Genomic DNA, 22,716 nt, shown 5'->3' with positions numbered 1-22,716 from the left:
CCTCCCCTGTTTTCTATGTCACTGTTACGTGTTTTCTTTAAAACAGTTCTAGCTTTTGCTGCATTTCTCTGAAACCTTGACCCTGAAATTTGGAAGCAGAGAGTTTAAAATTTTAGCATGCAGTTAATATTTCATTGACATTAGCTCATATAGTCAACCATTATTCAAATCCTGATTTGCATAATTATCAAAGAATTAATTTTCAATATATCAAGAATTTCTAAATTATATGTCATTCGCTGTGTTCTCAGTTCAGGTCACTACATTTATAAATTTGTTTCCCATTTGGATCACATTTTGTTTTACATTATTTTAAATCTCATCATGCTTCCTACAAATGAAGGCTATTAGATTTGTGGTTGGTTCTATAAGAGGAATTGATTTAGGTGGTTATGAAAAAATAACACCTCAAGGTGGGATTTTTTTTTCATTTTTGTTCTTGGGCTTTAAGTAATTTGTAATATTTATTGGAGCTGGATAGTTACTAAAAATGCTAATCGGTACTTTGTCCCCCTCTCTCATAAATCCAAAAATTTCATTTACTTAAAACTTTTAAATTTATTTTAAACAAAATAAATTCTTTAGTTAACCAAAATAAAACCATTACTAATTTAGGACATAATTAAAACACTTTCAGTTCATTGATTGACAGCCTAAATGTTTAAATGTTATTCTGACATACCTGCGTATCTGTTCTCTAAATGTCTTTCTTGCATGTGCTAGTTTAATACTCCTTGCACAGAAAGCTATGTACAGGATCTTTTTGTTAAAATATTTCCTAAATATGCATCTTCATTTTCTTCATTTTTCTTTCCTCTAAATTACTTATTAGTTAATATTCTATCAAATCGTTTTGTAGGCAGTTGACTGGTGGGTTTAGGTGTTGTAATGTATGAACTACTAACTGGAGCATCTCCTTTCACTGTCGATGGGGAGGAGAACTCCCAAGCTGAGCTGCTAGTTCGGACTGAACAAAATAAAATGTATGGTTACTTCAAAGAAACTGATCAAATTTCTGCAACTTGGCTGGTAGAAAAAAAAATAATTTAAAATGGAGATTGGCAAAATTATGTTTAAGTGGTTAGCGTACATTTATAATTACATAGGATGTAGATATAGACCCTTTATATTTTCTTATATTTTATGTGCCCAGAGGGATTTTAAATTTCATAGGGAGTGTGTCATAATTTTTGTGTATTCTGAAGCACTTAGCATTGGCCAGGAGCTGCCACAGCCCCCAACCCAGCTGTGTCCCCTGCCAGAGCCCTTTGGAATATGAGGTCTAGAGCCTTTGGGAATACAGGCTCAAGAGCTGTTTAGAATGTGGGGTGAGGAGCCTTTTTTGAATGTGGAGCAAATAGCCGTTTAGAATGTGGGGCAAAGAGCGGTTTAGAATGTGGGGTGGGGAGCCGTTTGGAATGTGGGGCGAATAGCCGTTGGCAATGCGTGGCGCAGAGGTGCTGGGCACAGAGACGGTGGGCCCAGAGCCGGTGTGCGCAGCGATGGATGGTGGACACAGCCTCAGGATGGACGATACTGTCCGCGAGCTCATGGAGCTCTTTCTGAAGAGCCCGCTGGTGGCTTGGGTGAGTGCACCTGCCTCCCTGTCCCATTGCTGGTGCCCTGGCTCCTCTCCCGCGCCTCCCCTGGGGTCTCCACCCACCCCACTCACCTGGGCCCTGGCAGTCCTGGGACTCGGGGGTCTTTGCAGGTCTCCAAGCTGGGGGTAGGGGTCCTGGCTTGGGGCATGAGGGGTTTCCTACTCTGGAACCCATGCACAAGGTGCAGGACCCTGTGGCGCTCCCAGCCCTGGACTGAGGATGGGTTCACCTGCTCCTGCCAGGGCACTAGGCTGCCCGTCCCAGAGGGAATAGGGTGTGAGGGGTCACCCGGCCCATGTGGTTGGACCACTCAGGGAAAAGCACTCACTCCCCTCAAATATCCTGGTGTAGTGTTTGAACTCGAGACCAGCTGGTGGATGGTGGTGGTGGGTGAGGATTGGGGTGTCTCTGAGTGGGGACGTGTACCGGCTGGGATGGGCACAGTGACTCCAATAAATCAGAGACGTGAAAAATGTTTTGAAAGTTCCTTTTATTTTTCATGTTTCCCTGTCCTGTGATGCTGGAGAAAAGTGGCAAGAAAGTTTGCCTCCTGCTGTCTCACATCTGTAGCCAGGATTGGGGCAGGGAGACAGGCCCTGGGGAAAGGTGGGCTTGGTGCCAACTGAAGCGAGGGTGGGCACTGGGTGATCCTTCAGCCCACAGGGGCCTTGCCCGCCGTTGCCCCAGAGAGCTTCAGAAAGTTCACGTGGGGTGATGTTTCCTGCTTTCTGCCCGCACCCCCCTCCTCGCAGGTGAAAACTTTGAGCCCAGTCGCAAGCGGCAACGATGACAACCTGTACATGCACTTGGTGGATGGCATCTTGCTGAACCAAGTCATGCTGGAAATGTAAGTTGTCCTCACAGGCAAAGGACAAAACTGATGCTCAGAATGTTTGATTTAAGGGTGTAGGAATGAAGGAACCTGAGTTGCTATGGGAGGGTATCTTGTGGGCCAGTGGTACCTCAGTATACAGCCCCTTTTGCTGCCATTTGTTGGGGATAAAGAACTGCAGTTTGTTTGATGAAGGATATTTGGAACTGAAGGACTGTCAGCTTTCTGGGGAGGCCCTGGTCTAGGAGAATAGCTGAATGAAAATGAGGCGTTGAGGAGCGTGGATAACTTGCCGAATGGCTCTTCTGTAAATGCAGAATTTCAGGGTACCCACTGGTCCCCAGGGAAAAGAAGGTGTCTGATTCACGTTGCACATATTTTTCACTATCTTGTGGGAAAGTCATCTAAGAGCTTTGATTCCAGCATCAGGCAGGCAAGTTTAATTCCCCCTCCTACCACTTACTAGTTTATTACTTTGGGCAAATTCCTTAAACTCTTTACCCCTCCATTTCCTGATCTATAATAAGGGATGGAATTTTATAGATTTAGAGAGGATTATAAAAGATCATGTATATAGAAAATGCCCAATAAATGTGCATCATCATTGTCATTAGATTGAGGCTCAGAACTGGGTTGTGTGTGTGTGTGTGTGTGTGTGTGTGTGTGTGTGTGTGTGTGTCTGTGTGCGCCTTCATGCCTGTGCTAATGTGTATCACTTGTGAGTGGACACCATTTTGAATGACCCAGATTGGAATCAGCAGCACTTGCTCTGTTTTTCCCCCAGCAGGGGAGGAGGGGGTTAAGCATCCTGAGCAGAGTGCTATAGACTTCCCTTAGGCATAGTTGGCTTGTTTGGATTCGGTTCCTAATAACCTTTCTCTGCCCTGAGAGCCTTAGAGGGAGTACTGGTTAATGATCATGATAATTAGTCTGATTGCTCAGGTAGTAAATGCCAGGGCTCTTTTGGAGCTTAGTTTCAGTTAGTACTGCCCTTCAGAGCTGGAGGGAGAAGCAGAAGGTCAGAGACCAGGCCCCCACCCTGGTGTGTGGAGTGTCTTTTAGGAGCAGCGAGCGTCCCTGTGTGCTGAGGTCCTTTGGCTGCTGGCACTCCTGGGGAGGTCCCATGTGACTTAATCAGGCCTTCATTTGCCAGGGAAAGATTTCAATTCTGTCTTTGGAGACACCTGATCTCATTCGCAGACATTCTGAGGATGACCGTTGACTCCTGTTCCCAAATGGGCAGTTGGTGCTGCCACAGCCCCAGCCCCAGTGTCCTCCTCTCCAAGTCAGCTACTGGTGTCCTGGTTGAATTTCAAACAGCTTGCGGTGGTGGTGGTTTTTAAATTGGACTTCCAGTGACATTTGAAATGCTGACTTGAAGATTTTTTCCCTATCTGTCAATTTTGTATTAATTATTGGCTTCAAATGACCCGAATGGCATTGAGATCGATTTCCATAACTCTCCAATCGCCCCTTCGTTATGGAGGGGGGCAGGTTACTGCGGAAAGAGGAAGAGGCCTGCCTCTCTTCCATCAGACCAGCTTCCAGGAGACTCAGCGCCCTCATGAACCCATGAAGACAGCCCTCATTTGAATTATCACCCTCCCTGGGTCCTGGGACAGTAACTGTGGGGGAGGGTTTTGTTATGAAAAGGAGGAGAGGTGGCACCTAAGTCCTCCTGTTGAGTCTGTTCTCTTCAGATAGGAAACCTGTTTTGAGCCTGAGAATTTTGAGAAATATCCTGAACACATACCAATGAGTGAAGTTATAACTCACTTGATTGAGAATTCTGGTTTCATCACGACCAGACTGGACTTTTCCTGGAGAGTGAAAAGTCAATGATGCTTTGGGCTTCCCACATCAATTACTTATGTCTCTACTGTTAGCATGTCTCCTAGGCGGCGTTGTACACCATATAGTGCCACGGACTGATGATGTCGGTTTGTCCAGGTGGAATTGTGTCCCTAGAATGTAAAATCACAGGACCAGCCCGCCAGGCTGGTGACAGAGGAGGGGAACCCATGTGAAGTAGAACATGAATGATTTTTATTGATTTAAGTCAGAAAATGTACCATGTTTCCCCTTTTTCTTTCTTGATGGTTCATATATTTTGTTGTGTTCAGTTCCAGCTCTCCTAATCTTTAAATATATTGTGGGGATTATCGATTTTCACACAGTGTAACCTTTTGGGTCTGTACTGCATTTGGTGGTAGTTTTGGATACTGCTAGGAGTGGGAATGGAAATGACACTGACTAAGGGCCTGAGGAGGGCTTGTCCTGGGGTTGGGAGGGATGTGTATTGTCTAAGGTCCACGGCTCGGCAGGGGCAGAATTCGGGTTTGACTGGAGCCACACTGGTTTCAGCCTCACACTGACCTAGGCTTGGAGAGGGCTGCCCAGCACTGGGAAGGGAGGTGTGGCAAATGCTGGGAGACGCTGTTTCCAGTCTCGTGTTTCCTCCCCTAGAGACCCCAGGCCTAATCAACGCTTCCACCAGCACGTGAACAACGATGTGAACCTCCGCATTGAGAACTTGACCATCTTGGTCAGACACATTAAGACCTTCTACCAGGTAAGGGAAGCCTCTGTTCCCAGGACTTCTGTGCTCCTGGCAATGTCGTCACTCCAAAGGTTTCCCCGCAGGAAGCCCAGAGGATATGGTGTTCACAGTGAGGCAGCTGCTTGCTAACACTTCAGGATTTCTCACTTGCATCTTTTATTCCCCCCGCATTGTGAGAAAGGTCAGATGTTGCATTGCTTTACTTTGTCCATCGAGTGTCCTTTGAGCGGTGTGTGAGGCATTGGCTCTGGTGCTGTGAGGGCCCCAGTGATGAGTTGCCACTGTGGCCCCAAACACCAGTCACGTGGGGAGTGGCTGGAATGGGCTCTGGGAGGCGCACACTGACTTAGTTATTGTCCACAGCTCAGCGAGTCTTTGTACAGCAGCAATTCAAGGTATTGAAGGAGATATGGGACCACCGAGTGTTATGTTGGGTCAGCACTGTAATGGACGTGCCCCCAGGGTTTAGACGGCAGCACTGGAGTTTAGCGTGTAGAGTGTCCACTTGCCATGCTCACCATATCTCATTCACAGATAGTCCATGGCAGGAGGACCTGATGGCAAAGGGCTGTTAAAATCCCCACCGCAGCCTTGGGAAGGTGGGGTGAAATCGCTGATCTTTATGGTCTTTATATGACCAGGACGGACGCCATATGGACTGAAACTGCCCCCCTGGGCCTTGGTTTTCACACTTTTTCTGAGCACTGAAACTTGTGTTCCCATATGAGTTTTCTTAAGATCTCAGGTGAAGCCCCAGAACTCTGATTGATTGGGGGTTGGGGGACCCTAGTGCCCTCTGCTCAGCCACCACCTTTCCCTCCAGGGCATCTCTGTGAGTTCCTGGGACCTCAGGGAACATGGTTTAAGAACCACTCCCTGGCCTGGCCTGCGTGGCTCCAGGTTGTAGGCTCAGTCTCCAGTTGGGGCATGCAGAAGGCAGCCGATCAATGATTTTCTCTCATCTTTGATGTTTCTATCTCTTCCTCTCTGAAATAAATAATATATATATATATATATATATATATATATATATATACACATATATCTATATATATGTATACACACACACACACACACACACACAATATATATGTATGTAATTTATTTCAGAGAGGAAGAGATATATATATAGAAGAAACACTCACTGCCCAGCAAGTCCCAGGATTATTTTGTAGTTTCACTGAGATGTTGGCCAGACTCCGCCTCTGAGCCCTGTTCCCAGCACACAGCTATGCTCATTCCATGGCCTGTTGGCAGCACAGCACCGTGACTCTGAGCAGCCTTTGGGCGGGACCTGGGAGAGCTCAGACGATGGGGCTAAAGTGGCCTCATTTCTTTGTCTGAGGAGAGCCACACTCAGGGCTGGGCATGCTGTAGGCTGGTGTGTTTCAGCTAGTGCTGCCCTTGTGACGGCCACGGACAGGGGGAGGGGGTGGTGCTGCCATTGAACTGGGTCTGGGATTGGAGGGACCTTGATTCCTGGCTGCAGGCACCATTTGTGGTAAGCAGGTGCTTTTGATGCTGTGTGCTAAGTGCCAGGGAGGCGGATGGTGCCAGCTGTTCAACAGACAAGAATCCTAACTCAGGCTGCGTGGGGGCAGCTGGGAAGGCTTCTTGGAGGAAATGACACCTGAGTGGAGTGAATGTACACAACTGAGTTTCCCGTTTGGAGGGTTATGGGCAGGAGACGGGGGAAAGGGCGTTGAGGTGGAGGCAGTCCTGTCCATGTCTGTCACAGTCACCACTTGCCCCAGTTGCTGGGATGGAGGCCTATTTCTCCTGGTTCCACAGGAATCAAAACCAGGGAGATGCCAACGTGGGACTCTTGACAGGCAGGCCTCCTGTCTCAGGTGTAGCTGGGAGGGCATCACCTCTCTCTGTGGCAGCGATGAAGGCCTCAGAGGAGGGAGGTTTCTGAGGCTCTCGGTGAGCAGCACGGAGCAGGCAGGCTCCGGGGCGAGCTGAGTGGCCATGCGCATGCCATCCTCTGTTCTCGCTGGTAGAGGAGGGTGCACGCTGATGGTGGTCAGCTGCCCTGCCGCTCAGCTCTGGGCTGGCCAAGGGGGCTTGAACATGTGAATTCCAGGCAGTTTGCTGCTCTTGGGCACTGGGTAGCGCTCCAGAACATGGAAACGTCCCAGGAAGGAAAAGACGGCCAGTCCACCCTCAGGGCCCAGAGAGAATCTCAGGGAGAAGGAGGGACCTGCCTCCTGGTCCGGCTTCTGCACTGGCAGCTCTTTGAGGGCAGGGCAGGGGTGCATGGCAGCCTCAGCCCCGAGGCCCAGAGTAAATGCTTGCTGCAGCACTTGCTAAGGGCCTCAGGGCGCCCCTGCCTCAGTCCTGCTCACAAGAAGAAAGCCGCAGGCCCTTGCCTCTGGGCCGACACAGGGAGGTGCGGGCAGGGTTGTGCTGTGTACTTTGTTCAGATTTATTGTAAAATAAAGTAACGTCTGGTCATATAAGTAGTATGTGCTTTTTACAAACAGCTAGGAAAACACACAAGTAGGAAGAATAAGAACCACCCTGAATCCCAACACTGAAATACAATCACTATGGGCGGTTCTAGTGTTTCCCCCCAGAGTTTGCATGAGTAGTTTGTGTTTCATGCCCTGCCTTGCATATTCTGCCTTTTTCCCTCCCTCCTGACATGATAGCATATGCATAACTGCTCATTGTTGTGAAGTGACAGTCAAGAAACTTTTCCGAAAGAAGTACCGCCCAGCGTCCCCTTGTGAGGGCTTGGACGAAAGGAGACAGTCATTCCTTACTCTGACCAGGGAGGGTGAGAGGTCACCCCCACGTAAAGTGGGATCCCTCTGCCCGTGGCTTTTCAGCGAGACACGCAAAGTCACAGAACCCAGCCCTGGTCTTGTTTGCCAGGCAAGGCTTCTGCCAACCTGGCTGTCCTCTTCTGAGGCATCAGGCCATGGCGCTTAGGAATACCAGAGGCCCCTCTGAAATAGCACCAGCTATTTAAGAAGCTCAAGTTTTGCCTCTGAAAACCTGGAGAGACTTTGTCCTTGACCTTTTTCAGAGGACAGGAGGGGTTGAGAAGCAGCATGGCTAGGTGTTCAGCCAGGGTCTCTGGCCTCCTCTTGGCCCGCTGCTTGGTCGCCTCTGGGGTTGGGGCCAGAACTTTGTATTTTCAGAAGTTCCCAGGATGTTGAGTCTTATGTCCTTCCTGTCACACTGGGAATCAGTTGGCTGGAGCAGTGGTTCTCAAAGGGGGTGCTCAGCACAGCAGCAGCAGCAGCACCTGGGAACTTGTCAGCAACCATCTCTAAGAATGTCCCCCAAGACCTGCTGTGGAGGTCTTGCTTCCGTCTTTTTTTTTTTTTTTTAACCAGAAAATAAACACCTACTTTATTAATACAATAGCAACAGAAAGGGTTTCCAATATATTAGAACATGAACCAGCACCACCTGGTTGATGTTACAAGATTAAATGCCCACATTTATTGTTCCGAGAGCTCCCTACCCCACTGCTGAGGTTTCATCGAAGACAACTACCATCAGAGCTGCTGTAAGATCACGGGTAGTTTTAGAGTCAAAAGATCACCGAAATGATACTATTTCTGTTTTAGGAGTGCTTGGTGTAGAGAGAACTTGTCAATGTGGAAAGAGTCTTGCTTCTTGAATTCAAGAAAAACCATGAACTAATCATTTTTTTTCTCTGATTTAGTCTGCCAAGCACCCTGTGAAGGATCCTTTTCCATTCCTACCACCTTATCTGGGTGAGAGGAGAGGGAAGGGTGGAGAGGTGCCAGTGTACTAACAGGCAATTCGGGCGATGTTCTGCACTCCGCTCCCTTTCTGTTGGCCATGGTAGGCGTCTTTTCTGGCAGCTGCAGCAGCTTGATGAGGGGAGAAAGAGGTCACCCACCAATCACCTCTTCTTGAAGCCGTATTTTTTTCATTCATAGAAGAGATCTGTCTTAGAGCTCCCCAAATTGACAATCTTTGGGCAACCATCTCTATCCTTCTCCTGGATGGTGCACTCCTTACAATAATAGGCATCAGAGACTCCCGGGCCTCCACAGATCACACAGCGCCCCTGATAGGAGCTGTACTTACACTCATCATACATGCACACCAGGGTGCAGGGACGCGCATAGGAGTCACAGATCACACACCTGCCATCACATTTTTTCAGAGTCTTCCGATGGCTGCAAGATCAAAGATGGTAAAGGGTGCAATTAGAATTAAGAATCTGACGAAGAGTAGAAAAACATCCTCCAGTTTGGGGTAGAAACAGAAGCAGGGACTGCAAAGAGCGATTTCATCCACCTTAGCTTCTCAAATTTTCCAAAGCCCCCTGCCTCCGTCTTAACAAGCCTGTGGGATGCTGACGCACCCTCCCACGGGAACCCCGGGCTACAGAGCACACGGAGTGATGTTATGGAAGGGGCACCTTCCCCCAGCTCTGCTGGGGCCGAGAGCTCCGTTCTCCCTGGTGACTCCTCTCATCACAGACAGTGGACACATGTCTCACCTGCCCTGGGGCAGGAAGGCCATCCTGGCAGCCCTGTGAGGAGGGGTCCGGTGATGCCCAGGTGACCAGAGGGCTCAGTGAGGGAGTTGCCGGGAAGGAGGCAGGGCCTTGGGAGAAGGCCTCATTCAGTCTCTGCTTTTAAGAAGAAAGGCTGGTGGGGGTCGGGGGGCACCAGCTCCAGGACAGACACCCCAAGAGATGAGACGCCTGGAGGAAAGCTGAGCCTGGAGCAGAGCTGCATGCTGCTTCCAGCTGCCTGCGGGTCAGCTTCGCATCAGTGCCACACAGCCCTTGCTGTACTTGGTCAACAGACAAGCTCTTTTTCACCTGAGTCTTTTTAACCTAAATTTTGGGGCGCAGTGGTTCATTTTTTACATCAGAGCCTGGAGTCCTTACATGAAGCACAAGTTCACTCCGTAATGGAGCCAGTAGGAAAATAAGGCCAGTGTAGCGGGAATTCCCAGTACAACAAATAGCGGACGCGTGTTTATTCTTTGGGCTGTGCATTGTGTCCACCACCGTTCCCTGCCCTGGACGCCTGTGATCTGGCCCTTCCTCTGGGCAGTCAGGGCCTCATTGTCCTGTGAAGCTGCTGAGGCTTCTCTGGCTGCATGGTGGTGGGAGGCCCTCAGTCAGCGGCTGGATACATCCCGTGTCTGTTGATCGACATGTACATGTTTGTTTCAAGTTCACGTAGGGACATCGATCCTGACATCTGGACCCTTAGAGTGATATAGGGACCCACCTGCAGGACTGACTCTGAAATGGGAGGTTTGTTGAGGTTCTCTGAGCTCCTCCCCTCAGGTGCATTCCTTCTCTGGGCCTCTGAGTTCTCATCTGTCAAGCAGAGGATGGGCCTGGGCCCGATATTCCACATCCCATGATGGCCAGCGACCACCAAGATTTCCAGTTAAGAGCACCTCGAGGAAGTGTGGTTTAAGGTTCCTTGAACTTGGCTTCTTCCTTCTGAACTCTCACCTTGGTGAGAAGGCTCAGCAGACCCCAAAATTGTTTTATGTCTCCGAGGAAACAGCAGAAGAAATAGTCTGGGGTTGCCTGATCTTCTGTAATCCCTTCTTTCCTTCATTGCTTTGAAAAATGAAAAATCAAACAGTACCAGTGTTTATAATGAACACCTGAGTATCCTTTCTTGAAATGAATATGAACATACCAGAGGCCCGATGCATGAAAATTCTTGCAAGAGTAGGCCTTCCTTCCCCTGGGTGCCAGCACCTTGCTTCTGTCTGGCACCCGGGACCTGGGTGTCTTTCCTCCAGCCCCGGCTTCGTCCAGAAGGATGTACGGTCTAATTAGCATATTGGCCTTTTATTATTATAGATGATAGATGTGAATTTTCCTTCATGTTTCTTTCAGATTTTTTTTTAAGAAATAAATTTTTTGCCTGGCTGGTGTGGAGAGTCAACCTATGAACCAGAAGGTCACTGTTCGAATCCCAGGCAAGGCACATGCCTGGGTTGAGGGCTTGTTCCCTTGTAGGGGGCATGCAGGAGGCAGCCAATCGATGATTCTCTCTCATCACTGATGTTTCTATCTCTCTCTTCCTCTGCCTTCCTCTCTGAAATCAATTAAAATATATTTTTTAATAAAAGGAAAGAATTTTTTTCTGATAGAAGTCCCCAGAATGCCTCTACTGAGTCCAATTATCCTTCCCTCTCTCCCTGGAGATAACTGCTATCACCAATTTGCTGGGTATGCAGTTTGAATTGTTATACTCTTGCCACGTGTGTGTGTATGTGTGCATGTGTGTGTATACATGTGTGTGTATGTGCGGCTGTGTGTGTCACTGTATGTATACGTATGCACACACACTAGCATTACTTTGTGTGATGTCTTTAAATAAAACTTCCATACACTGCTTGCACCTTTTCCCCACTCCGCCTTCTTTTTGAGACCTGTCATCTCTGTGTGGCAATTGTATTGGATGAGCATGGGGCTGACAACTAAACATTAGAATTATCTTTAGAAATGTACATGCTTAGTTTTAAAAATGGAAACTTTAGTTCCAAGGTCAGAATAGAAGGAAATGTACATCTGACATTGTTCGATGGAACTCAGACATGTTTAAGAAAATGTTAGTCACCTCTGATGCAGTGACATGGGACCCCAGATAGCCAAGAAACACTCTCCAACACTGAGTGGAGAGGGGCCTGGTGTGTTGGGAGTGGGTACGCCTCATGGGGTAGCATCCCTTGCCCCCTAAATTCTGGTGTGGACAGGAGCCACAGAAAGATGACAAGAAGAGAGGATAAAGTCAGTGCATAAATGTTTGATGGCGCTGGCAACTTCTGGCCTGAGTGCCTAGCCCACCATTCTAATGTGATGATTCAGAGAGAGTTCTGGGGTGTTCCGCTGGGCCCGTGGTGTAACGGTCCCCCTTTTCTTTATCAGTGCTAGCTGGCAGGACACTGAATGCAGATATTCAGCGAGTTAGGCAACAGAGCGACTCCTGAAAAAAGTTGGAAACATGTTTTAAAAGGGATAAGAAGAGCTTCCTTGGTGAGGAATTTCTCTAGTGACCACTGTCTAAGGGCAAGAATACCTGTGAAACTTACCCCCTTACTTGTCTTCTGAAAAATTGGATTTCTATCTTCTGAATCGTAAACAGCAAGGCCCTTCTGGACAGGGAAGACCACCTGCCCTGGAGGCGTTCTGGGGAATGCAGTGGTGGGTCAGGGTGAGCCGCACACTCTGAGGAGGGCTGGTCGAGACCCCCAGACCAGGGCTGGTGCCTGGGCCTGCTTTCAAAGACCCTCCCTGTGAAGGCAGCTCCATTCCCAAGCCACCTCTCTGAGGGGTGCAGTGTAGCTGTGATCTATCCCTCTCCCAGGGAGGGCGCTGCTGTAAAGGAGAGAAGTCTCCACCTACAGCCTGCACCAGAGACCTGCTGACACAGCATCCTGAATCATCCTAGAGAGACCCCGCAGCATCTCTTTCATTTTCATTCTTTACTTTAGCTGCACCAGCAAATCATACCACAAAAATAAAGACATATTTTTAAAAGACACTCACAGCCCAGCCGTTGTGTCTCAGTGGTTGGGCATCAACCTATGAACCAGGAGGTCACCGTTGGCTTCCCAGTCAGGGCACATGCAGGGGTTGGGGGCTCAGTCTCCCGGTAGGGGGCGTGAAGGAGGCAGCCTATGGATGGTTCCCTTATCATTGAAATTTCTCTCCACTTCCACCCTTTCCCTCTGTGAAATCAATAAAAACATATTTTAAAAAAATTAAGAAGACTCACACTTGATGCTGCTGTCCTGGCATGTAACGTATGCTCTTCTTCCCAAGGTCTCTGCACATATGCAGACATAATGTTTATTTGGTTATGATGAGGGCAGAAGTACAGGTAGCTCTGGCTTTTCACATTTATTTATACCCTAACTATTCCTTCCTCTTACACAGCATGTCCCCACTTACCGTGCAGTGGCTGCGCTCACCCAGTGACTTGATAAGCTGTCATGTTGTTGGTCATTCTTTATTTTCCTTTCCTGTTCTCAGTGGTATCTTTCCTCTTTGTTTTTGTAGGAAGTTCTGCAGCAGTGGATCGTAATGAGCTTGCCAGATGTTTTGATGATTGGCAAAGACCTGCTGTCTGGTGAGTGAAAGCCACCCCCGCGCCCCCCCCCCCCATGAGCTTGGCCAGTGCCAGTGGCTCTGGACAGCTGTTGGACACAGAGCTCTGGCTGCCAGCTGGGAGGCAGCAAAACACAGGATCATCCCGGTGAGATTTTAAAGGATGGGTTTGTTCCTCTGGGCATGAAGCCAAGGCCCCTGCTTTGGTGGGCTTAGGGGCCCGAGTCATATGTGGCCTCTCTGGGGGTCTCTCCTCCTCAGTAAATGTGGAGTCAGGGCCACCTTCACAGGTGGGGACCTTTTGGTAAGAAAGGAAGAATCTCTGGAGGAACTCATATCTCTCTTCCACGAGGACCCTGTGATGCCCTTTTCAGTCCGTGGTGGGTCTCAGCAGGAAGTCCGGGCATGTCTGCCACTGCTCCCTGAGGCCCGAGAGGGCAAGGGTTCCACTTCCTAGCCTCAGACACTCCCTGTGACCTTGAAAGACCGAATGAAATGTGCTCCTGGACATCTTCCAGAAAGTCAGAGTTAATTCATGCTTGTCAGGTGTCTCCCTGGGGAGTTAAACAAGGGGGCGGATCTCCTCCCGCCACATCCTGTGGGTCTGCCTGCACCACGGCTCTGGAACAAGCACCATGTTCTCTTACCTCTGGGCCTTTGCATGTGCTGTTCCTGTGCCTGCAACGCTCTCGCTCACTGTGTCCTAACTCTCCCCCCTCACCCTGTGGTTCTCAGCTCAGAGGTCACTTCCTTTAAGAAGCCTTGCCTGACCTCACTGCAGACTAGAGGCCCTTCTTCCAGGTTCCCTGGGCGCTTTCCAGATTTTGTGCATTGTCGATGTTCTTGGTCTGAGGCAGAGGACTGTGTTGATTAAGACAAAGCTCGCAGCAGCCAGAACACATGGGTGCCTGGAAGGGGGCTGTCTGTAGGTTTGTTTCTTCTTTGCCTGCTTAACCAACACTGAGCCAATCTCGCTGGTGTGGACCCACTAGAAAATCTTCTGTGTGTTTGAAACTATTCAAATCCCGCAGTCTGGTAGATTTAGGAAAATAGCAGTTTTTCTTACTCCTGAAATTCTGAGAGAAATCAGCCTCCCATAAGAAATTAGAGAACGTCTCTCCTCTCTCTCTCTCTCAAGTTTCATAGGAATCTGTGTAGGGAAAACAGTCACAGGAGGCCTTTGTTTGCAACACATGTTTTCATCCACTCACCCTGGTGAGAACAAACACAGCACTGCTCCACCTGAATCTCCTAGTGCCCTGTTTATTGCCCCAAAGCCCCTTTTAAATCATTGTTTCCATGAAGATTTTTCTAAAATTAATTCGCTACCTTTAAAACCTCCCCCTGCCCCATGGCATTAACAAAACTTAGCAAACAGGACTTCCATACTTTTCTAACAATGCTCTGGATCAGATTTAGTATTTTCTTGATGCCTGATGGGTGTGAATGAATGAATAGAATGAATGAATAAATGGCTCATGCTTGTCACTGTGTGTAACTGCTGGTGCTGACGGAGTGGAACTCTGCTCTTTCCTTGAGCCGCCTTAGACGATAGATTAAGCTCATATGTGTCTGTTTGTATCTGTGTGTGTCTGTATGTACAGGGTTTCTAGTCTCCTCCTTGCCTATGCTCTTGCTACTAGCAGCGGGCCTATCCTACACGTGTTTCCACTTTTAATGCTGTTTTCCTCTGCCGTGGCTGGGAAAATGGACCCTCAGAGCTGTTGGAGTTATTCTAAAATATGGTACACTTAGACCGTCTGCCGTGAACATCAAGATTTTCTGCATGAACTCTGCCTTCTTTTTCTGCTGCTCTACGCCCTCCAAACACTTTCTCCCTGGGTGTCAGCTCTCTGCTGGCTACAGCACCATATACAAGCCTGGGGGAGGTGAATAACTGTAGGAAGAGGAGCTGGCGATGGCTGGGAGGGTCTGTGCCTGTAATATCTACCAAAGGGCTTACAAGAAGCACTTGTCTGTCATCTGGGGACAGATTTGGGGGCGGGTGGGACGGTCACATGAGCACATGGGCTGGTGGGTGAGAGCACTGTGGCCATGGAAAGGTTTTGGTGGGACTGACTGGGGGCTTTTACACTCCTATGCTTATTCCCTTTCATTTTTTTTAAATAAAAACTGAAATGTGGCTGATCATCAGCTCAGCATGAATAGAGAAGTGAGTCAGGGTGGTGATTATATTTCTGAATGACAATGGATTGGAGCCCTTGGGGCCAAATGAAATGCCTCAAGTGAAATAACAATCACAAGTCTTTGAAATTATTCCATTTTAAACACTGAGGAAGTTCTACACTTATCAGCAAAGGGAAGTCTTTGTGTGTAGTAGATGGATCTGAAGCACCCACCCTTATTGAGCATATTGTTAAGCGTGGGATCTGGATGGTCCATGGGCACCCTGTGGTCCAGCCCTCATCCCTCCCACCCTTCTTCAGGCTGGGAGATGGCAAGGAGGGTGCAGTTTAGGTTAGTGAATGTCTAGCTCCCAGTTCTGAGACTCAACCATAGTGTCTTCATCACAGGAAAGGTTGTTTTTAGCTATTTCTCATTTGAGAGCTATTAGGATGAAGTCATCTATTACTCCATATACACCTTACAGGCAAGGAACTGAAATAAAGCACAACACTCATTCCTGGGACATGAATTTGGTTCCTTCATCCCAGGGGTCGTTGGTGGTACCTTGGGCCATTTAGCACAGTGCAAGGGGGTGTGGGTAAGTCTTCCAAGAAAACAATGCTATGTATTTCTGGCACATTCCTTCTCCCCCAAGTAGAACAGGATATGATGAGAAAGCTAGAAAGCTAGAGAACTTTTTTTACTCCCAAACCACTCTGCACATCACCCAGGCCAGCTGTCTCCATTTCAGAGATGGGAACTGAGGCTGGGGGATAGGGTACAGCTTGGTGGGATCATATTGCTTCTGGTAACCAGCCAGGTCTAGAGCCCAGTATTCTGATGCTGTTGATCTAAGTGGCTGGCACTCATAAGCACATGGAGATGCATAATCAATTAAGGAGACAGTGTACAGTGATGAAGTGTGGTGTGTGTGTGTGTGTTTTGTCCTGTCTGATTGGCAGAGCTGAGAAGGAGCATGATAGTTTTAGTGTGGGTCTGAAATCGGGCTTATCATATGTTGATTGTGAGAGAGTGAAATGGTAAAAGCCTTTCTGCCTGGCAATTTGGCAGTAGGAGAAGTTCAAAGAATGAACTTTCCCTAAAGAGGTAAATAAGAATCTGCTTTACACCAGCAGCCAGGGGAGGAGAACCTTTTCTCTGCCAAGGGCCATGTGGGTATGTATGATATCATTCCTGGGCCATACAAAATTATCAACTTAAAAATTAGCTTCTATATTTAGTCAAACATTTGATTACCTCACTCCTAATGCTTTGGGAGGGCCAGGCCAAATGATTTTGGGGCCTGATATGGCCCTCCGGCCGGACATTCCCCAGCCCTGCTCTAAGCCCTGGCCTGTGTGGGTCAGTTGGTTGGACATCGTCCTGTGCACCAAAAAATTGCTGGTTTGATTCCTGGTTAGGGCACATGCCTGGGTTTCCGGCTCTGTCTCAAGCTAGGGAAAGAGTGGGTGAGCAGATCGAGTTTGTCTTTCTCTCCCTTTCCTCTAAAAATATTTTTAAAAAATGAATTGCTCTTCTTTCTTCTAAAAACCAAAGAACCTAACCACTAAGATGTTGTTTAGCATCATTTAGATTAAAACACTGAAAACTTGAGCCTCTGGAAGGAAGTTGGTTGAGTAAATTTGTAGCCTTTGTGCAAAGTAAGTATGAGAGGATTAAAAGTGATATCTGTATGTTATCTGGGGTTTTCTTTGGAAGCCTCCAGCCAAACACTGACACTGAGAAACAGGAGGAGGAGGGGGTGTGCCGGGGCTGCAGGCAGACCCTGAGCGGATGAATGATGACTGTAACACACGCTTCTGTGAAAGAGAGGCTAAGGCACTACTTGGCTATCGCCAAGTACGCTGTTCGCCTGCCTCCTTTGGCTTTTATTGTCATAACAGCTGGAACTAAAAGGAACCTCTAGATACAATTAGCAAGGTAAGCATCCTTGAGAAAGTATGTGCTTCTACAAGGGCTGGTCTTTAAAGACTCAACATAGAAATTCTAGCAAAAAACCCTGGGGGATCGGACTTGTTAGGAAAAGTCAAGGCAAGGCTGCCTCCTTTGGCAAGGTGCCCCCAGAGGTCCCCAACCTTTTGGAGAATCCTCCTTACAGACTTTCCAACCAAGTCCCGTGCTTCCCCACAGCGGCGGGACGGATGTGCAGGATGTGGGCTGCGTGAAGCTGGGGGATGCGTCTGGGGCTTGTCTATTTATAGTGCTGCACGATGAACAGGTAGAGTTGTGTGCACCTCATGTTAGCGCCCACTCTGCACTTCCTCCGGAGACACCTCTCTGCCATTGGGCTTGCTTCCTGCACATACTAACAAGAGATGCTGATGTTGAAGTTCATGGATTATCATGGGAAGACATTTATGACATATTTGAGTGGGAAAGGACCACAAATAGTTATGTACAAAATTCTCATTTGGCTTAAATAATATACAAGCCCATACGTAGAAGCAGGTGGCGGGGTACACCCAAGTTGAAATGATTTATTTTAGCTTATATAATTTTCCCCCCAACAGCAGAGTGGTATATCGCTTGTGAGATTTTATGAGGAGATGAGTCTATTTAAATATGTTGTTCTTTTGATTTAGCAAAGAGTATGGAGGAAATGAAGAAGATGCTGGTGCTGATGCTGGGCTGTGCTGTCCAGGTAGGGCTTGGGCAAGGGTGGAAGGGGCCTGCCCTTGCCATCTTGTGTGTGGGTTTGTGGAGACAAACTCCCCATAGTGACTGAGGTAGGAGGGAAGCTGCCTTCAGTCCAACATGACATGTCCCGGCTTCCTGAGAGAAGGGACCACTCATTAGGTGGCAGCCGATTCTAGGCCCAGGGCACCTTTGGCAAGAAGCAAGTGGGGATTCCTCAGCCCTGGGTGCCCTTAGCAAATTGTCCCCGGTATAGGAACACCTAGACCAAAACCTGAGAACCTTTGTTCCCCATCTAGCCGGGGGCCCCATCTGACCAACTCCTGATTTTGTAAAAAAAACGTTCATGGGCACAGGGCCCCACTCGATTCTTCATGTGTTATCTCTGGCTGCTGGCACAGCACAATGGCAGAGCTGAGACTAAATAGCCCTCAGACTCTGTGATGTTCCCACCATCCGGCCCTTTGAAGATGAAGGTTGTCATCCCTGGTGCTCTTGACCTTATCTGGTTTAAGAGTCACTGGAGCTTGTTTAACGTGCAGATTTCTGTGCTTCACCGCCAGCGTTTTCAACCTGATGGGCTTTTTGAAAACAAGTACCCCTGGTGATTCCGCTGTGGGTAGTCAGAGCAACTTCTAGAGAAACCTCTGTCTAAGGGATGGGAGGGAGGACAAGTTCTTGGTTATAAAGGAGGAAGCCAGGGGCTGGTGGGCCGGTCATATGGAAACTATTTCTGTGGCTGTGGTGGGCCCAGGTTGCCTCACTTGCAGAATGCTTCCATTAACACGTGTTACCTCCGCAGTGCGACAGGAAAGGGGAGTTTATTGAAAAAATCCAACAGCTGGACATTGAGACCCAGGCCGGGATCATGGCCCATATCCGGGAGGTAGGTGTGTGGCTGGCTTTGTGGGGCTTAGCCGTGGACCCCCACTCCGGTGGCAACCAGGAGGCATGCTCTCAATCCCAAGGGAAAGTTTAAAGACTACATCACCCACTAGTGAATTTCCTAATTTTAGGTTTCACACACCAGACATGTTGAACCTGTTTGGAAAGGTAGTTATTAGCAAGCTAAAACAAAATGGGGGTAAAAATTAAAAAAAAAAAAATTTTCAACACCCAAATCAAGCCTCCGTTTGTCTCCTGTTCTTGCCTAATATGGAGCCAGGCTGGTTTTAAGTACTGTCAAGGGGGTTGGGCTCAGAATTTTATTTACCCTGAAATGTGTTCTGGCCCATGTGGCTCTGCTTCCCATGGCTGATCTTCCAGGGGAAAGGGTCTCTGTTTCTGTCAGTGACCTGGCAGAGACACAGGCTGCCAAGTCCCAGAAGGGCTGTCTCTGCAGACTCGGCCCTGAGGTGGGGGAGGGAGGGCTCTGCACTTGAGGGCAGCCCCTCTGCAATGGACCTTGGCAGAGGTGGTCACAGCAGAGAAGTGGTTTCCCTGGAAACCGGGCCTGTGGGGCAGCCACCAACCTGAAAGTGTATTTCCCTGACATCCCACCCCCACTCCTCCAGAAGAAGCCTTGTATGATTTAGTTAATTTAGGAGATGTGGTTCAGCCTTCAGTCTGATTGGACAGATGAGATAAAGGCATGAAAAAGACATGAGCAGGAGCACCTAGGAGCAGGTGTGGGGCTGGCAGGGGCCGGTGAACACAGCACCTCAGGCTGGCACCAGGGACAGGCTGGGCTGATGGGCACCCAGCCCCAGGCACCGTGGGTGCTGGGTGCTGAGTCAGCACTGGAGCGGGAGAGGGAAGCAACTGGTGGAAGTGGAGGGGAAGTGAGTATTGACCTAAATAGGCTCAGCCATTCATGATGGTGAGCTGCCACCTGTTAGCCTGAGGGCCATTCTGCTTTTTTTTAAAATCCTCACCCGAGGGTATTTTTCCATTGATTTTTAGAAAGAGTGAAAAGGAAGCAGGAAAAGGGCTGAGGGAGGTGAGAGAGAGACATTGATGTCAGAGAGCGACATCAACTGGTTGCCTACCACAAGGGGCCAGGATCAAAGCACCAACTGAGGTATGTGCCTTTGACTGAGAATTTAGCCTGAGAACCTTTGTTCCCCAGGCTGACACTCAAACCACTTAGTGAAACCAGCCGAGCAGGGTAGCAGGGTTTTTTGAGGTGCTCTCCCCCTCCATTTGCCCCTCTGGGAAATGTAAGACCTTTGTTGGTGCACCTCACTCAGTGGATTGCCAATTGTTTCCCCTCTTGAGGCCTGAGTGCACTAACACCCACCTTCCCACACTGAGAAGACACGGACTGGAAACAGACCTGCCTCCTCGGGCTGGTCTGGGGGCTCAGGTTAAGAAGGTGAGGTCAGGCCCTAGATGGTTTTGCTCAGTGGTTAGAGTGTTGGACTGCAGACCAAAGGGTTGCAGGTTTGATTCCCCGTCAAGGGCCTGTCCCTGGGTTGAAGAAGGTGATGTTGGCAGTTGGAGGAGAGGCTGCCCAGTGAGGATGAGGCTGGGGCCTGCGCTCATACCTGGCGGAAAGGGGAAAACAGGTGGGCCTGTGTGGCCTATGGGGAGGAGATACAGGCTCACCTGGAAAGTACTTCAGGTTATGAAATGTTTCCTCAAAAAGTAACATAAGACGGTCATGGACCCAACATTCTGACAGAAGCGTTCTAATGTGTTGCCATCTTCGCATTAGATTCTATTTTAAGAAATAAGATGCTATCCCTCCTCACCCTCCCCTCCCAAGGCTCACCTTCTTTGTGTGATACATGGATGGTGCGTGACTGAAATCCCTGGGGACAGTTAGGGAGCTCCCACACTGTGAGCAGTGCTGTCTGGTGTGAAGTCAGTGTCCTCCTTGAACTAGGGTGACAGCAGCAGTGGTGTGTGAGTAAAGAGCTCCCTGCACAGTGTGGCTGAGCTTGCTGAGGCACCTCCCCGCCCCCCACAGAAATGTAGTGGCTGAGGGTTCATAATGTCAGTGAGGGGGGTCAGCTGTGGGAGAGTAGGCCTAGGTCCCAGGGGGCGTGGCCTTGGGAGGTGGGTGCTCTCAGGGACCCCACAGCTGCTCCCAGCCCGGCCTCCACAGCACCGTGCCCCTGTGTGCCCCCAGGTGACCCACCACCAGGAGAGCCTGTTTGACCTGCAGTGGTTGGAGGTCCCAGACATGGCCCTGGAGGAGCTGCAGTCCCTCTCGAGGAACATGGCGTTTCACCTCAGGAGGCTCGTGGATGAGCGAGACAGTTGCAGGGAGGTGTGTTTGCAGGTGGCCCAGCAGCTGGGGGACAGGTGGGGAGGGGTTTGGGCCTGAGGCCCTAGTTATGGGCCTGGCTCCTCATCCTGACTTCCTCTCAGGCATGCACACTGCCTGTCCCCCTGGACCATTTCCCTTGGGGGCAGGGCGAGGGCACTTTCCCTGCAGGGCCCAGTCCCCTTCCCAGACACCTGCGTGAGGACAGAAGTTGAGCTTGGGGGCCCTGCTCCATTCACTTGGCCCTGCTGTCTCACTAAATATATCCTCGCATTTTAACCCCCCCCCGCCCCACACACACCTTTCTCCTGCCTCCCTCCTAGCGTGGCATCTACTCTTTTACTTCTTCCATCTTTTGGTCATTCTTCAGCAAGTTGTAGTGCGGGCTCTGTGCCAGGCACAGGAACACACTGGTGAGACCCCTCTGTCTGCCCTCTGTAGCTGATCGTGACCCTGACCCTGGAGCGGGACACCAGCAGCCGCCCCAGCGAGGACACACAGCACCTGGCCGTGGAGCTGGCGAACACCAAGGCCAGGCTGCGCGGCGTCAGGAAGGAGCTGTGAGTCCCCCATTGACGCCGTTCTTTCTGCCCTTGTGCCCTGTGTCATCACACCTGCTAGCACATGTGGTTCACTGCCATGCGGGGCAGCAAACGGGGGCGCTCTCACAAGTACCCGGGAGTGACTGAGCTCTGCTTTGAGCCTGGTCCCTGTTGGGCCCTGGGTAGCCCGCTCCCTCCCTTCCCCTCCCTGGGCCTGCACAGCAGGGTTCTGCTGGGCCTTTAGGGCTCCTGCCAGTCCAGACATGGCAGGCTCAGAGCAGCAGTCTGCTGCTCACCCTCTGGCCCAGTGTGGGTGCTCTTGGCTGGAGGGAGGATGTGACTTTCCTGTCCTGTCTGGTGGGCCTGCTCCCCCTTTCCTGCAGCTGGTGATGGCACCATGCCCGGTATCTTGGGAGTTGCCTGCCTTCACTTACCCACCAGTGGGCCTCGCTGCCTGCCTGGCTGTGGAGGGTGAATGGCTCCGGGGGCTCCTTCCCTGTCCCACACCCTCAGAGGAAAGCTCAGGTCTGTGATTGTTCTGAGAGCAGGCATTGAAAACTTAAAGCTCACCTTGGAGTCAGGAGCATTTTTGCAGCCCCGGGTGCAGACGCCCTCCTCACGCCCAGAAGCCAGGTCCCCTCTCCTTCCCCTCTGGGGTCTCACAGGTGGTGGGCTTTCCAGGTGTTTCTGAGGAAGCCCTCACCACGTCCTCCCATCACCCCCAGGGAGAAGAAGACGGAGCAGCTGGTGGACACCAGGCATGAGGTGGACCAGCTGCTGCTGGAGCTGCAGGAGGCCCATCGTGATGTGAGCGGGAGGCCTGTCCTATAGGGGTGGCTGGGGGGCTAGGGTGCCCCAGTCACCGTGGCCCTAGGTCCTGGAATGTGACCTGGGGGCTCTCTCCTTCTCGCTCAAAGCAGCGCTGCCTGAGAGCCAGTTGTCCTGGGAGCTGCTGTGGGGTGACATGCTTCAGTGACAGCATGTGGGGCCTCACTCAGGGGCCTGCGCATGGACCAGCCTGGCCGCCCCTGCCTTCTCCTGGGGCTGCAGGGACCTGGGCCTTCCCCAGCCCCGAGGGTGCCCTGAGCCAGGTCCCCTGCCTTTG

The 22,716-nt window shown here is 49.9% G+C and overlaps 1 protein-coding gene across 1 annotated transcript in view; it reads left to right on the top strand.

Annotated features, from left to right (window-relative positions):
- LOC308256652 (protein Daple-like) overlaps positions 1–22,716 on the top strand; it is a gene marked incomplete at both ends in the record, with an annotated part of 320,027 nt that overhangs the window by 288,937 nt on the left and 8,374 nt on the right. Inside the window, 7 exons of the mRNA XM_080684943.1 lie at positions 4,900–5,005; positions 13,029–13,098; positions 17,807–17,865; positions 18,661–18,744; positions 20,932–21,072; positions 21,511–21,629; positions 22,337–22,418. Of these exons, the coding sequence (XP_080541069.1) occupies positions 4,900–5,005; positions 13,029–13,098; positions 17,807–17,865; positions 18,661–18,744; positions 20,932–21,072; positions 21,511–21,629; positions 22,337–22,418 (661 nt within the window). The remainder of the gene's footprint in view (positions 1–4,899; positions 5,006–13,028; positions 13,099–17,806; positions 17,866–18,660; positions 18,745–20,931; positions 21,073–21,510; positions 21,630–22,336; positions 22,419–22,716) is intronic.

Source organism: Plecotus auritus (genome assembly GCF_963455305.1).
Source record: "Plecotus auritus genome assembly, chromosome: 8".
Taxonomy (NCBI): domain Eukaryota; kingdom Metazoa; phylum Chordata; class Mammalia; order Chiroptera; family Vespertilionidae; genus Plecotus; species Plecotus auritus.
The sequence above is the reverse complement of the archived record's forward strand: the minus strand, read 5'-3'. Positions and strand labels throughout refer to the sequence as shown.